We start from the raw sequence: 16919 nt of genomic DNA on the forward strand, positions 1-16919 counted from the left end.
GCCTGCATGTGACTACAGGACATTTCACAACGCTATACAGCATATGTGCGAGTGTGAGTGAGATCCGGAGGCGAGAAAAGTTTGGGAACACAACCGTACTCCTGATAAAAGTAGCTGCGAGAGCCGCACAGGTGATTAGCAAAGAGACAATAAGTCCGATAATTAAACAGATGTCACTTGGTTGTTCTGTGTTTATCGGTCGCCTCCTGGCTGTGCTGACCAAACAATCAAAGTATCGAACCGCACACTGCACATCCAGCCTATTTATTAGTAACAATTAGCTTTAACAGCCTATTATTATTATTATGACAAGCGACAACCCCACTTCCGCACCTTTACACCGGAGGGAGAAGGAAGTCAGTCTCTCACCTTTCTTTGCTGCTTCTCCCATGCAGGATCCAAGAGGAGATCTCGATCCCAGTCGTCTTCTTGTTGCATGTAATTACCTTCTTCATCATAAAGGTGATCCATGTTATGCATGTATTTTTAAAGCTTTATATATAGACGCTGTGTGTGCTTCTCTGGTACGTCCCCCGGTCCTAGGCGAGGTGATGTTTTACAGCAGTATCTCAGTCTACTCTCCTCCACGCATTCAAGACGGTGTGTGGATGAAATTAACGGTCCACCCCCGGCTTCCCTCTCACTCGTTCTCTCTCTCTCTCTCTCTCGCTCGCTCTCCCCCCTCCGACTATGCCTCTTTTCTTCCGCTATCTGCTCTGTTTTTGCCCAGCGGGAGTACTCAGCGGTAGGCAGTTCTACTGTCGAAGGAGCGACAGACGCAAAAACTTTGCTTCAGACAAATTGAATCGATAACCGACCGAGGAATCTGATTGGACGTCTCTGGGCTGCAGATCCCGCCTCCCTGAAGCGGATTGGTCGGTTGGGCTGTCAGTGCTGAGGGTTTATACCCACGGCAGTAGGTTGATCCAAACATCCGTGTGTTTGACTGCGAGGACACTTCAGACTGTAATTAGCATAAAACAAGTGTGACGCGCTACTTTAAACTATGTAACTAAAGCTCTAAAACTGGAGAATTTGAGCGAACTAGATAACTGTTTTCAGCATTCCCTCACGAAGCGGGTTGCTTGTTTTGGCTGAGTTTTTAATTATTAGATCTTTACATAGGCTAATTAAAGTAAGAAACTAAAAGTCCTGCATTCTAAGTTTAGTAAAAGCAATGGTGTAATGTAATTTAGTACATTTACTACTCAAGTACTGCACTTAAGTACAAATTTGAGTACTCTTTTAATTATGGAGATAGGTAGCTACATTTACTGAAGTATTTGTGGGGTACTTAGTATTTCCACATTATGATACTTTATACATTTAAATCCACTACATTTCAGAGGGAAACGTTGTAGCTACTTTTTTACTCCACTACATTTATTTGACAGCTGTGATTACTTTGATTCAGAATAAAAATAGATGAAAAATATAATAAAGAAATGCATTATGACATATTATTAAGACTTTCTGATCCTCTGTGGTAAAATTCATAACTACCCAGAAGTATGAAAAGTACTTCCAATTATAAGTACACAGGGTAGTTAACATTAGCTCCACCTTTACCTGCTGCAACATTAAAGTGACAAAAATAAAAAAGCATCAATAATAAAAATCCAATAACAGGATATGCATTAATGTGAAATGTGCCATTTGCATAATAAGTACTTTTACTTTTGGTACTTCAAGTATGTAGTTTCCACTTATATACTTTTACTTAAGCAACATTTTGAATACATGACTTTTACTTAAGAGTATTTTTACGGTCTGGTATGCTTTTGTATTTTGCATTGTATAAAATTATATTTTGAAATAAAATTTCTAAATTAAAGGCAAAGCTGTTATAGATAAATCAATAAATATAAATAAACAGCTAGAAAAGGGTTCTGTAAACTGCATACTAATGGTAACCCATAGTATGCAGCAGCACTGATGAACTTGGGCGCAGCCTTGTAAAAAGCCTTTTGTTTTTTATCTCATCGAGGTCGTCTTGAGTGTTGTCATTTTGTAGCTGTTTTGCATCTCCTTGCAGTTGTTTAGTGTGTCTTGGTGGACGTTTCATCTCTTTGTGGTTGTTTCGTCTCATTCCAGCTGTTTTCCCCCTCTTTCTGGGATATTTTGTGGGTGAGCTCTAGGTGACCACTGATGCTTGGACCCCTGGGCCTTTGCCCGGTCAGCCTGCTTAGTAGCCTAATCTATCCACAGTAGCACTGTACTCGTGCGCAGAAGGTTTCAAGTCATTCAGAAAGAAAAGTGAGTCACAACCAGTCACAACCAGTCACAACGCAGCCTCTGTAAACATGTGAAGCAATGGCCAGGTCTGTCTGCCTTGTAAGGTAAACTGACTCTCTCTTTTCATTCTCTCTCTCTCACACACACACACCGCAGGACAGATGCCGACCTGATGCCGACACGGGACAGCCCTGACAGGCAGGAGAAAGTGGAGTGCTCTTCCATATATGGACAAACTTCCATTGGTGGATGTTTGGGAAAGTGATGTCATGGACAGGGAGCAGACAGCCAGCTCACCGCCCGGTCCCCGGCTGAAGGAAGTCGGCTGTGACTGCTGTGCAGAGGTGCATCCGCTACAGAGCAACAGCAGCCTCAGTGGGGTGATGGAAGGCAATGGCATCACTCACTAACAGTAAGGTAATAATAACTTTAGTTATCCTTTAGGGGTATGCTACCACACAGCCTGTGAAAACTTGCTTATTGTCTCCTGTGAAATGAACTTTCCAAAGTTTTAAAAATCTCAGCATGAGCTTGAGCCATAGAATTTGTTGTACAAATCCTATTTTACAAACTGATATTATGTGGTTTGAAAAAAAAAAAGGCAGGATAGACTAATAAAAGATGCTTCCAAATTGAATTATAGAAAATTTCTCAGCCTCTGCTGCTTCAATTTTGACCATTTTTTGTTTTTTTAAATTGAATGTTTGTGCAACTTCATGTAAGCACAATAAAATGTGCTGCAGCGCCTCTAAGAGATCACCACAGTTCATCCTGAGGGGAACATAAACGGCTAAACAAAATTTCATGGTAATCCATCCAATCGTTGTTGTGATATTTCTGCCTGAGCTAAAGTGGTCGATAAACTGACATTACTAGTCCTGGAGCTGTTCTGCTAATGTGGCTAAAAGGTCTGCAATTGCTACTTTGGTATTTAATTTACTAACGAGCTTCTACAATTTGTCTCCATTTCTACAGTGTCCATTATGTCATTCAAACACACAACCACACTGGAAGAGGCCCAACCCACAGAGTAGCAACAGGAACTGGCCAGCTGCCAAAAGAAGCTCATCCTCTCAAAGCTGCAAATGATGGCATATTAAACACATCAATTAACTCTTTGTGATTAATCACTGAACTCTGGCAGCACACTCCGCTTTGGGCAGCTTTGGGAAATGTCTCCCGGGCCTGCTACCTGACGTCAACATAATACTACTGAGCAGAACCCGGAATATCTTGTAGAGAGTCTGTGGTGCAAAGAGGCTCAAGCCTCATGGGTCATGTGAAGAGATGGTGTTTGGCTCTGTCTGCTCTCTGGCAAGTGTCCAAGGTATTCCTGTCATGTTGGTAGGGGAATTCTTAAATAGCTGTCCTTGTTGTTAAAGCTGAGTCTCCTATGGGATACAGCGGAACAAACATGATAATCTCATCTAGTTGTACATGTGTTTGGGTTAGTGGTGAAACCACTTGAGCTAAAACACCACCCGGGACTAAAATAAACACACTGCAGGCCCAGGATAAAGAATGGTATTATTCAACTAAAAGGAAAGGTTTGCTTTACTAGAATACAACTCAGCAATAGGAGGGGTCTGGCATCGACTAAAAGATCAGGTGTCAAATAAAGGGGAACTCCACCCATTCTACAGATCAAAGTCTGCTCACAGGTGTTGGGGGGTGCGGACGTAGAAAAAAAAAAGTTGCATAAAGCTTTTCGTAGCTTTGAGCTGCACAAGATCTGATGAACTGCCTCTGCATCTGTCTGGGCTGAGCTGAAACCAAATGTTTGTAGCCTGCTCCTCATCTCTGTTTGAGGCTTGCAGTTCAAGGCTACATTAGCTGGTACTAGCATAACGCCATGTTCGACGTCAGTGTCAATTAAACTGATTATAAGCAGCTAGTTAGGAAAAACAGTTCATGTCACCCTCCAACTTGTAATTCTGAAAGTCAGAGGAGGCATCCGAATCACAAGCGGCGTCACAAACAACCCCAGCTTTAACAGTAATAAAATGGATTTGGCTCATTTTATAGGCAAAGGTTGCTTGCTTCTGCTTTCATCTGGTAACAAACTGCCACAAAGACATAACACAACAAACGAAGCCAATTGAGGCCATTTATGTGGGTGAAACCAAGGTTATCACTAAGACTAACCACTGTGGGAAAATGCAGAAACATTCCCAAGTCGGAATAAAGGCCGTTATTCCTGTTCTTCCCACATGAAATGTTTTGTCAACATTGCACAAATGCAGAATCACACACCCAAAACTCTGACAGAACTGTCAGCAGCTCAGTTGAAAAGTGGGCCATGTATGTGCCAGGTTTTGACAAGGAATTATAAAAAAGACAATAACTCTGTTTCTGCAGCACTTGAGACTTTTCTTTAACTGTTCACTTCGAGTCTAACAACATTACAAGTGCAATATTCAATTGGGGCAGGGTCCTATTTCTATGCAACATTAAACACTCAGTAATGAGGCTGTGCAAATGGATCCACTATATACACTACTGTCTTTTGACAATCCCACAAAAGTTATAGTTGTGAAACTCAGCAGCTGTCAGTGGTGACGCTAACCGTGCCGCGCCCAGCACAGTTTGCAGTCGGTACAGAATTCAAGGACAAAAACACAAAACTGTCATATGACATGACAAAACTTTTCCAACTTTGTCTGAAAACTCTTGCAGTGTCAGTAAGAAGCTGACTGACCAAAATGGTTTTGGAGGGCTTTAAGAAACAGAGGTGAATTGGTGTCCCCTCCCTTTCCAAAGCAATATGATGCATCTGTCTAAACCCATGCTTGTTCTGTTGGAATACACTGAGCTCCTCCCAGTTGTGACCTTTGAGGGAGAGAAAGAGCAAATATAACCAGTTTAGTGTCCCTGAATAAACAAAGCTTAAAAAGCCATAGTACTGTAAGGTCACTACCCAGTGCCATTGTCCTTCAGTGCGACTACCGATAGACACTTCAGCTTTGTGTGTAACAAAAGCAGAAGTGATTTAATTCTTCCAAGAAAATCCAACGCTCCACATAATTTTGATTGACACGGCAGCTGTGAAATTGTAGTGTTAGCTGTTACAAACGCTGACTCGCTTGTACACCTCTGCATCTGCAGCCTGTAATTAATCATTAAACCATATGCAACCCAGCAGCCACACTCCAGTCAAACCACAAAAAAATAAAAAAATCCCTATTTGAATACTTGTCCTAGGAGATGCATGTGAGTTAAATGAAGAGTGTCTACTTCCTGCAGATAAGTGATGGCCATACAGACAAGTTCTGAGAAGCAGAGGAAATTATTCCGACAAGAGAGCTGTATGAACAACTGGATAACCCTCCAATGCACATCTGCCCACCCTCAGATTATCACTTCGCTACTAGCTCGAGAGGCTGTGATGCCATGTGGTGTGTTTTCTTTAGTAATCTTTCCCAGCAGCTGCTGTTGTGCCCTCTAGCAAGTCTGCTTTGTCTGGGAGAGGAGTGCTGTTGCTCAAGTGGAGACAGGAGTATGCAGTTTCTTCAAAGCAATGACGTGATGTGCTGCACAGACAATCATTACACTGGTGGGAAATCTGAGTAGGTGTGGAACAGTTATCTGCTGAAAAAACACTCGTCCACTTATGGTCAGGTCAAGATCCTCTCTTCTTTTAGGAATGCTGAACTTTTCCATTAGCTTATTTTCATGAAATCCACCTGTATGACATCATGCCCTCTGTATTTTCAGTTAAAAAAATAAACATGGCTGACATTTAACTGGTCCCATTGTTTTTAGATGAAATGTATTTTAAATGTGACTACTTGTTAGCTAATAAAACAAATAAACAGACACGACTGAGAATTTATCCACCACCGCTCAGAGATACTGCATATGTTGTTACAGAACATTTACAGAAAACTGACCAACTCAGAGCAGTAAATATCCAAATTTAGTTTCATTATCATTATTAGCTCCACTGGCTGCATTCTCAGTGGACATGATAATGAATGAAATTCATCATTGCTGAACACTGTTGCAGACTGTTTTATTATTTTTGGGGCATAGTTTTAGAGTTCATCAACTGCAAAAAGTCTTAAACCACCTGAAGAAAATGATCTGTAATGCTACTAAACTTAAAAAAAAAAAAAGAAAAAAAAAAGGAATATATTACATTCCACATAGTTAAAATACAATTTACAAAAAAAACCCTCTAGACTCAGTGTATACTTCAGAATTAAGAGTTTTATAAAACTACCTGGAGGAATGGTGCTGTAAAATACTTAAACACACTTCTTAAAGTTATAAAACATTACCCAGAACAACTCTTTCAATTAATAGTGAACGTTTATTCTTGAACTTGGAGGCAGTAGTTGACAAAACCATCAAACTACAAGGTCCATTTAGCAGGTGTTCTGCAGCTTTTAATGAAATCAGTCTTCCTCTGCAGATGAAGTTTGATTCTCAGTTTTTACAGTATTCTCAGGATACCGTTTAGTCAGACCATTTTTGTGCCCAGAGTGAGCTCTCAGTCTCAACCATTTAGCCTTGAAGTGCTCAAAAAATCTTTAAGTCCATAACCACAGAGCAGAACAGATCGTGTGATCCGATTAAAACAGACTTTGTGATGAGTTTGTTTTGTCAACTGCTTAATTACATTTTTTCTGAGTGGCCCATGACATTTGTACTATAATGTCAGGTCTCCTCGGAGATGGACAAACAATTTGACAGTGTCAGACTGCCAATAACAGCTTTAATCAAGACTGCATTTTGGTTGAGTAAATAAAATCTTCCATTATGGCTGACACTGGCCAGCTTAATGGACCTCACACTACTTTCACAGGGGAGCTGATGCTGCGTTGCCATGGCACCCTGGTTTAGTACATGGTAGTGGAGGACACAAATGTACAAAAATGTTCTAAAAAAAAAAAAAAAAACAACTTTGATTTTGACTGTATCCAAATGACATAACAGAATAAGTAAACACTTCACCCATCAACTCAGCGAAGCCTCAGGAACAAGTCATGGTTCTGAGAACAAATGAGTTTTTAATTGCAGGAAAACAAAAGCGAGCCTGCTTGTTATGGTACCCAGGGGCTGGATAATGAGATAGAAACAACTGGTGGAGACACTGAATGCATCATTTCAGTGCACAGTTTAATAAACAAATGGAGCTCCTTAGGATTTCTGAGACAGTCGATTCTTCAGGCAGCCTGAAGCAGCCTCAACCGAGAATCGCTTAGAAACGAGAATAAGTCCGATCAGATTTGTGCTCAGTGCAAAACCTCAGAAATTAAAATGCTGAAAAGCTTTTGTCCTCCTTAATACCTTTACTTGTTAAGGCTGGAAGAGCTCCAAACCCTCAGTGGAGCTTTTTGCTAAAACCAGATCATGAGAGAAACTGATCAGGCATGAATGTCAAAGAGCAGCATGTCCATCAGAAATACCAGTTAACAATATTTAGCTTATGTCTTATATTAGCCATCTTTTGTTATCTGTGTCTGACGTAAAGAATGATGACACTGTCCAACTGTTTTGTTCTGAAACAAAAATCACCCACACTTTTTTAGTTGCTTAACGCCGTCTGCTTATAGACAGCGAGTTCATGTGCATCTGTGAAAAGGTGGCGCAAAATGAAAAAGCTGAGTTGTAAAAACCCATAAAAAACCCACTTCCTAAACTAAGTCTTTAAAAAAAAAGGATTTCTCTCTGTAATGAAAAGATGTCATTATGTTTTTAACTTCTTTTCTGAGGGAGAGGAGCCAGACTCTTCTGATCCTACATGAGTCCGTTTCAGAGCGCCCTGTGGCGGGACACTTCCTCTCCGTGGTCTGGTGTCTTCAGGTGCAACGCCAGTCTCTTCCTCTGATTCTGAGGAGACATGGCGGTTCTCACCAACATATGGTGCCACAGTCCGGTGCTGGCCATTCACTCCAGGGCTACGTCGGCTCTGGGAGTTACTGTCTAGAGCCACGGAGCTGCTACATGGCTCTCCACTATCTGAGCTGTCTGGAGCTGGCTCTGTAGCAGCTTTCCCTCCGGTCCTGAGACCGTCCAGTGACTGAGGAGAGGCAGTTCGGTGTCTTTCCATCTCAGTTCTGTCACTCCCTTCCTCATTCTCCTGGCTCTCAGGGGACATTACTGGGCTCATACATACAAAGTCAGAAGGGCTCAGACATTTTTCCTCCTCTCTAGTGCCACCAGTGCAGACCTTGTTTTGGAGAGAGTTTTGTTCCTCAGCTGACGAGGAGGAAGACAGGTCATCGATTGAGATCGATGGGTAACTGCAGGAGTCAATAGCTGAGAACAGAGCCTGTACGGACTCAGGTCGATCTCCAGCTCTGGAAACCACATGCATGCGTCGTCTCCTCATGACGTTGCGCCGCCTTACTGCACTACGCCGCTCCTCGTCATCACTGCTGGAGCTAGAAGTGGATGAGGAGGAGCTGGAAGCCCCGGCAGGAAGCGAAGAGGAGGACGTGGGGCTGGACAGTGTGGAGTTGTCCCTGGGACTCGGGGAGCGAGGCCGGGGCATGGGGTCAAGCCAAAACTCACTTGAGTCTGAGTCCTCGTTCATCTGAAAGCCAGACTGATGTTGTTGATGCCTGCTTCGTCTCCTCAGCCGCTCCTCCCCCTCCACCCCAGCTGGGTCCTCCCCTCCTGAAGCATCAGGTCCAGCCAGAGAGGAAGATGACGAGTTATCAGAGTCACTGTGGTGACCTGCAGCAGAGGCAATGGAGGGAGCCGTTGGTGTGGCCCGGGTGGAACGACGTCCACGGGCGTGAAGCTGCATTATGGCTTCCTCGCTCAGGTCACTGTCCGAGTCGGAGCTCCAGCCCTCAATTTCTCTACGAACCAGTGAGTCAAAGAAAGCCATCATGCGGGGGTCCTCTTGGATGGACTGGCTGACATAGTCGTGGGACAGACCACTGCCGCTGTTGAGCACCAGGCTGATGTACTCCTCATGGGTGTAGAGGCTGCGCGATTTGTCCTCCACACGGCCCTCGAGATCACCCAGACTGTCAGGCTGCTGGTAGGGACTCCACACCTTGGATAGACAGAGGAGCAATAGGGAGGAATGTAGTTATACCATACCATACCATACCAGCTTTATTTATAAAGCACTAAAAAACAACCAGAGTGGACCAAAGTGCTGTACATTGCAATAAAACACTATAAATTATAAACCCACAAACAACAATATAAAATATAATCAATATAAAAAATTAAAAAAAAGACTAAAATCAACACAAATATCAAAATGCCAGGGAAAATAAATGAGTTTTTAAAAGAGACTTAAAAACAGACAGGGTAGAGGCTTGTCTAATGAACAGTGGTAAATCATTCCAGAGTTTAGGACCAGCAACTGTGAACAGTTATAAGCAGAGGAGGGAAAGGGAGACAACAGAGGTTAAAGATTTCAAGTGGGACAGATCAGAAGAATGACAATATGAAAAATGAATGGTGAGAAGGGAGAGTGCAGAGGCCCACAGTTTGAAACCTAAGCCTTTATCACATGTCAAATATAGAAAACAGAGAGTATGTATTACTGTCCTGACCAAAAAGAAACTTAATCTTTCTTACGGTTTAAATTCTACAGCAATGTTAGCTGCATCTTCACTGCTACTGCCGGAATACGACACTGTGCCTCTTTGCACATTACTGCCGTACACTGTCAACATGCTGAACAGCATCACTGTGTGTTATGCTGGTTGTGTGCTCAGTGATACACTGCTCCACAGCACTACTACTGGTCATACACTGCACAGAGCAAGTTTAACCTGACTGATAAAGATCAGTCTGAGTCAAGACTGTAAAATTACATTATGATAAAAATGTCTGGAGGAGTTCCTGCTATGTCAGTACAAATACATCCACTGTGGTAACCACTTCCAATATGTCAGGGGGATGAGTGCTGTAAGAAAGTACCTATAAGATGTATCATGTTAGGTATGTCCTCAGTCATTAAACAGGCTGTGGGCTATAGAATGAATAATTAAAGTTGGCATGCATCCATGCACACCAACACCTCAATAAGCTGATGTTAAGAACATAATTAATCTACCAAAACTGGCATTTTAACAACACTGTGAACTCAGATCTTAAATAGCTGAGCTGATTTGATAGAAAAGAACAACTGAGTGGAGTGAACTGCTTATTCATATACGAGTAAAGGTTATGAAAAATAACATGTATTCTGTTCCAGTGAGGGCTAGCACAATAACTGACTACCTGCCCACTTCACATGCTCCCTGGTTTATTCATAAGGTCAGCAGCAGGAGAAGACAGTGACTCAGAAAGCGCTCACTGACAAAGATTAGTAAAATAGGGACGCAGCTGCTGCGTGCTATGATTGTTTAAAAAGCAAAACAAAACTTAAGGTTACAGATACTGCTTAAAAACCTCGACCCATCAACACAAACTGTTTTAGAAGATTAAGAAGAATCGCTGAGATGGTTTTTACCATGATGCTTTTAAGTGTTTAAATTGTAAATGCTGGGAAACTTTAGAATTTAAGTGTAACTACAAAATAAAACGGATCTTGATGGCCAGTCAAGCTTGTGTGACAGTACAAGCTTTACCAATACTACCGATTTTCTGGTGCTATTATGGAGCTGCTGGTCTTTGATCCAGGTTACTTTAAACTGCTAAAAGGGTTGAAAGCCTGGCACTATATCACAGTCTGGCTCTGGTTTAAACACGATGCAGCCGTGGAGCTATTTCTATCTTTCCATGACCCAGTTTTTGGACATGCTCGCCATCATCTGTTTTTCGGTCAGTGATAGAGAAAATCCATCTTTATTTCATTTCCTGCTCCACAGAGGAAAGTCAGCACTGTGAGGTGTCACTGGAGATCAATGTCTCACTTAAAGGCACATCTGCTGTCTGAGGGTATAGAGACTAATGTGTCACAGCCCACTTACAGATGCTGATGATGCAGTAAATAGATTTACCTCTCAGTAGCCCCTCACACACTTTTTCAAGGTGGGATCGGTGCGTCTTTCTTCCATCTTGTTTTCTGTGTGTAAGGCGCTAAGCCAGAATGGCGGGCCATTTCACTGTGCCTCTGGTCCGCGTTAGTAGCACCAGAGGCAAAACAAAGGGGAGACGCACTCTTTGTAGAAAGGGTGAGCCGGCAGTCCAGAACCAAGTGCTGCATTGTGATGACGCCATAGGTGTGTGTGTGTGTGTGTGTGTGTGTGTGTGTGTGTGTGCGCACGCAAGAATAAAGCTGTGTGAACTGACCTGAACACAATCTGAGTTCTTTCTCATTATGGTGTGTGTTTATTGCAGGGTTGTGTTGCCCTGCCATCTTATTAAAGTTAAATTTAATAGTTTAAGTCTTGAGAAAATTAAAAAAGTACCACAGAAAAAATACACCACATGTGCACAACACTATCACTGGCGTCTCAAGTCTGCATGCCTCTGTGCCTCGAACTGTTCTCGGCTTCTCTCTAACTCACAGGTCAAAGCATTCCTGATCTCACAAATGTGTTCATTGCAGTTATTGCCCATGACATTCACACACATAGCAAGAACCACTCCAACAAATTTTGCATGAGGTAAAATAAATGCTTGAAGAACCAACAAAGCTATACCTGCATTTATCTCTCCTGCCATTTTTGTTTTGGTTTGTAGACTACCGGCAAAAGATTTATGTCACAGTTGATGAAGAGCGACATCGTGTTGCACCTCTGGGGCGGAATGCCGGCCTGCTGTCTGAATTCACAGGGTGGCTCATGATTATGCCTTAGCTTTTTCTGTACAAACAGCACCAGGGCGGGATATTGGCGACCCTTTGGAACGGCAGTAGTGCGGCATCTCAGTGTAAAAACGAGTTGCAACTCACTGCTAGCCCTCTTGAAAATAAAACAAAAACATTTCTTAATGGTACATCAGTGATATTCCTTTACTAACCTTGATGACTTTCTCCACACCAGAGGAGCAAATCATGTAGGTGTGAGGGTTGAAGCGGACCTGGTTCACAATAGAGCGGTGACCCTTCAGCACCATGAAAGCGCCATTCACCACGCGCCCTGGTCCTCCTTAAAAGTAAAACCACAGTGTGAGTTTGTCAGTGTCACACTGGCAGACAAAACGCATGAGGTCAGGACCACAGAGATGGAGGACGATGACAGGGATTCATTAAGACAAACTGATTCAGCAACACAAACAGCCACAGTCATTGAACCTGATTCTAAACCTTCCTGCACAGCAGCAGTGAAATCCTAATAATACGGTCTGACATCAGCCCAGGGCACATATTTTCAGTTTAAGCAACTCCAGGGAAAATAAGATCCATAAATGTGTCAGGTGGTGCCACAGACCCACATTCTTGGACTGCTGCACTTTGGGGATTTTCTTCCCAGAGTAATTAGAGCTGTGTTCACAGTGAGAATATGTGGAGCAGCTACTTCTAACTTTTCAGCATTTACCCCGGTTTTGTAGTTGGTCCGACCAGGTTGAAACACGTGGTGCAGTTTGATATGAACTCATCCTAAACCTCTTTAAAACAGACGACTGTATAAACAGACCAATGTTATATAGGATAGTTACTCATGCATGGAAAATATACTGTGACCAAATTAGCTGAGGGCAAACCTCAGACTGGGCCGAGGCTCTTGGGTAAAAAGCACAGAGGGGACATTATGTTTACGACTGTGGCCAAACCTGCAACCGCCGGGGTCAGGTTTGTTTAGCCTGATGCTAATGAAATCTTTAATCCTGGAGAACAATACGTCACCAAAACTTTGTCCTACAAACAAGTTCCTTTTACACAAAGCAAACACAAGAATGAAACTATGTAAAGTGCTCCACTATAGTGCAGAGTAGACAGAAGGATATATTACAGACACACAAAAATGACAGGGAATCAAGGCCTACACATGAGTGTACATCCACATAAATATGCAGCCAGTGCAGACAGACTCAGTAACTCACCTGCTTCTGGGTCCTTTGGGATTTTCCACATGTAGAGGTTGAAGTCATCCGACCCAGACAAGATGTACTGAGGGAGAAAACAGAGGGATGTTTAGAGGTTAAGTCTGCTTGATTTTCTATGATAAAACTTTCATATGGCACAAAGCCACTAGATCTTATCAGAGTGCTTTGCATAATGTGTGAGCAAACAGGCTCCTGACTTGAGCGTCTGACCCTGACAGAGCTCCTGCTCCCCGCCTGAACGGTTATTAGACTGTGTAAACATATGGTTCCACTTAAACCTATCGCTTAAGGTAAGTTTTGACTGAGTACAAGTGGGGGGTGTTCTTCACTCCTTTAACACACATCCTAAAGCAACAAGTTAAAAAAAGGCTAAAATGAACCAGAAAGGCTGCAGTTTTTAATGTCCTGTCAGAAATCGCGAGCTTCATTTTAATGTGCTTCTGTTGACACCTGATAGATGTTTTTGGGATTGTTCAGTCTTTAAAGAACTAAGAGGAAATGTCAGGTACCTGGTAATTACTGGATCCAGCATTTTTTTAAATTTCCTAGGTACAGATGAGCAGAAGCAAAACCACGTGACAGCGCCCCCTGCAGTCACTCACTACAGCGGCCAAAGAATAAAATGCAGCACTGATCCTGAATGCTTAGTTTTTGATTTGGCCTACAAGTGTGTGAAACCAACCTCCCACTGTAACCTGGATATGAACTGTGCAAGAATGGATAGCTAAGAGCTTTATTTACCTGTAACTATTACATTTTAATGTCTCCCAGTGCTGTAGAAGTTTTGGTTACACCATACATTTGGCCTTAAACATGTCCAGAATGCCTTGGTGGTGAAGAAGCAAATACTATTGGTAGCAGGTAAACAGATCCACCCAGAAACCTCCTTGTAGATTCCATAGCTTTAAAACCTTCTTCTTCACTCTTGTAGGAGAGGATCATTTTTAAGCCTTCATGAGCTCCCCGGACACCCGAGGATAATGTTAACATAATAAACATGACTGCTGGGTGATGTCATGTCTGAGCGGGACCAACGGGAGGCCCGTTGGCTGAGCACAGCAGCTTCTGGTGTTCCTCCAACACTTCGTCCCAGTTTCACAGAAGGAACTAATTTACTCTTTCTATTGATCCTACATGTGGCCAGTTTTCTTCTTACATTTCATTTTAGATAACCACACAGACAAATAAAACAATAACTCTACTGTTTGACATCACTTCTCTATTCTGTGTGTGCTTGCTCTGTCAGAAGGTAAAGCATACTCCTGGGTGCAATACATTATACCCAAGCACTGCTGTTAAGACTGCACATGTACATGAAGTGAAATACTGCAGATGTCTTGTATAATATTTCACACATGCTCTACAGTTCCCCGTTTATAAGACTGAAACTCATATTGGGATCCTGACTAGAATATAAAATGAATGCCTTTAGATTCTGCTGGACTGCTCTGATTTTACACAAGCCTATATTTTATACCATGTTTTTACCTTGGTAACCAAGTTTCTATCATCTCTAATACAAGTAACAGTGGTAGCAGCAGCAGTTTTACATGCACGATGACCAACCTGATCTTTGTCTCCAGCGAAGCAGCAGCTTTTCATGGTGCAGGAGTTGAAGTAACCCTGGTTGTCAAACTGGAAGCTGGGCAGGCGGGAGTGCAGCTCATAGAGGACGGGCGGCAGGCGGCGACGCAGCGCCAGCAGCTGTGTGCCAGTGCTGTTGAAGCGAACACTCATGGCACTCTGCAAAGACATGCTGCCTCCATAACGAAGCAGGGAGCTGAAAGGACAAAATCAGAGCATGCACCAATAAATGAGAAGTGAGAAGAGCATCTCTTCTCTAAATATAGGAGCCAAAACTGACTACAAACAGTAGACACAGGTTTGCTTGTGCATATTTTTTGCATAGGATTGTGAACTGAATTATTATGATTCTGCTTTTCATTAGTGGGATCTGTATGTTCATGTTCTGAAACTTGTGTGTATTGAGATGTCACTGCACATGCACAGTTAATAAAATAACTCACATGTTTAGAGGAACAAACACATGCAGTAGTTCAGTAGAAAGCTGTTAGCTAAGCTAGCCAAGAGCAGGACACAAAATGTCTATCACATGGCTTAAAAGAACAGAGAATAATAGCTCTGACATTTTCAAATGTTCCTTGAGAGAAGCTGTTATGTTTACCTTGTGAATACAACAGAAAGCTGTTAAAGCCACAGGAAAGCATCTGGTTTTCTAAGGGCTTTTGATTCAAAATAGGTTTTTATACTAAAAGCATGAGCGCCACAGCTCAGTCTTGTTCTTCAGCTGTGGATAGAGATTTCTCTTCTTTGGCATTTCTGGATTGGAATACATAATTTGTGGAATTTTTTAATTAAACTAACAAAATAATAAATGTTATCACAAAAACCTGTATTTAAAGCAACTGACATATAACCTAATCTGAAGAAATACTATAAAATGGATGTATCTGCACTTTATCACAAGATTAAAGAGACTTGTCAAAATTAAATTATGACACAATCAAATGTCAATAGTTATTTAAGCTTAATACTGAACCAAGGGGATTTCTCTGGAGTAACTGTAAACATGACCACCCTGCACCCTCTGCAGAACCAACAGTAGAGGAGCAATAAGACTCAGTGCTTACCATCTTTGGTGTCATTTGTGTATTAACTTAAACCTACAGGAACCTGAGCATGTGTAAACACCTTCTGCACTAAGACCCTCCTGTGGTGAGTAGTTTAACAGCAGGACAACAGCGCCACCGGGTGGACACTGTTAGGACAAACATGGACCACAGGCATGGATGAGAACAAATTTTCTTTTTTTCCAGTTTAGAGCATTTGTGTAGATTTTAGTTTTCTAGAAGCAGATGAAGTTGACCCATCCTCTAGGCTCATGCTCTTCACACAGTATGTTTATACAATGTTCTTCATATGTTTACAATAAACTAATTTTGTTATTCTGATTGTCCATACTGTAAATATATCATGTTGATTTTTCCTGTGCACACAACATATGCTGCACCTCAGTCTGTCCTGGAAGAGGGATTCCTTCTCTGTTGTTCTTCCTGAGGTTTATTCCAACTTCAATTGAAAATTGGGGGTGCTAACATCGAACGAGTATATGAAATCAAATTTCTGCGTGTCATGGTTGATGACAGATTATCCTGGAAATCTCATATCAGACATATTCAGCATAAAATAGCTAAAAATATATCGATGTTGGCAAGGGTTAGATATATGCTGGACGTGAGAGCACTTCGCACTTTGTATTCTGCATTGATATTAAAATATTTGGAGTATGGCGTTGAAAACTGGGGAAACACATACAAAAGCTCACTTCAACCATTGTACATACTACAAAAAAGAGTGATAAGAATTGTGCATAAGATGGGGTACAGGGATCACACCAATGGAGCTTTCATACAGTCTAAATTGTTAAAATTCTTTGATTTAGTGGAATATAAGACCGTGGTGTTTATGTATAAAGCCAGGAACAATTTATTACCTGGTCGAATCCAAAATTTATTTGATGAAAAGGAAGGGGGATACAATTTAAGGGGTCAATTGAATCTAAAAGTTCATGCTATACGTACAACCAAAAAAGATTTTGTATTTCTATAAGTGGGGTCAAATTATGGAATAATTTAAGTGTGGACATGAAAAACAGTACTAGAACTGAGGAGTTTAAATATAAATATAAATGTATGTGTCATACAAGATACATGCAAGAATAAGAGATTTAATCAAGAATGCATGAAGGAAACACT

At 41.8% G+C, this 16919-nt stretch overlaps 2 protein-coding genes and 1 long non-coding RNA gene across 11 annotated transcripts in view; 1 reads left to right on the forward strand and 2 right to left on the reverse strand.

The window, feature by feature from the left end:
- Positions 1 to 725, reverse strand: part of actn1 (actinin, alpha 1) — a 48609-nt gene extending 47884 nt beyond the window's left edge. For all 4 annotated transcript variants that reach the window (XM_020622921.1, XM_020622920.1, XM_020622923.1 and 1 more), the window contains exon 1: positions 370 to 725. In XM_020622921.1, the coding sequence (XP_020478577.1) occupies positions 370 to 480 (111 nt within the window). In that variant the 5' untranslated portion in view covers positions 481 to 725. The remainder of the gene's footprint in view (positions 1 to 369) is intronic.
- The window catches only part of LOC109973416 (uncharacterized), a 6739-nt gene extending 463 nt beyond the window's left edge, over positions 1 to 6276 (forward strand). The window contains exons 2-6 of one of the 6 annotated variants that reach the window (XR_002276820.1): positions 19 to 131; positions 396 to 462; positions 2095 to 2256; positions 2392 to 2652; positions 3211 to 6276. This is a non-coding gene — a long non-coding RNA (uncharacterized LOC109973416). Of the gene's footprint in view, positions 1 to 7; positions 132 to 395; positions 463 to 734; positions 917 to 2094; positions 2257 to 2391; positions 2653 to 3210 lie in introns of those variants that run through there. The other 5 variants (XR_002276819.1, XR_002276822.1, XR_002276821.1 and 2 more) reach the window with 5 other exon arrangements.
- An 845-nt stretch (positions 6277 to 7121) lies between these two features.
- Positions 7122 to 16919, reverse strand: part of dcaf5 (ddb1 and cul4 associated factor 5) — a 16704-nt gene continuing 6906 nt past the window's right edge. The window contains exons 6-9 of the mRNA XM_020622932.1: positions 14710 to 14923; positions 13141 to 13207; positions 12118 to 12245; positions 7122 to 9247 (exon numbers count right to left, since the gene is read on the reverse strand). Of these exons, the coding sequence (XP_020478588.1) occupies positions 7928 to 9247; positions 12118 to 12245; positions 13141 to 13207; positions 14710 to 14923 (1729 nt within the window). The 3' untranslated portion in view covers positions 7122 to 7927. The remainder of the gene's footprint in view (positions 9248 to 12117; positions 12246 to 13140; positions 13208 to 14709; positions 14924 to 16919) is intronic.

This window comes from Monopterus albus, unplaced genomic scaffold (assembly GCF_001952655.1).
Source record: "Monopterus albus unplaced genomic scaffold, M_albus_1.0 scaffold290.1, whole genome shotgun sequence".
In the NCBI taxonomy this organism is placed as follows: Eukaryota; Metazoa; Chordata; class Actinopteri; order Synbranchiformes; family Synbranchidae; genus Monopterus; species Monopterus albus.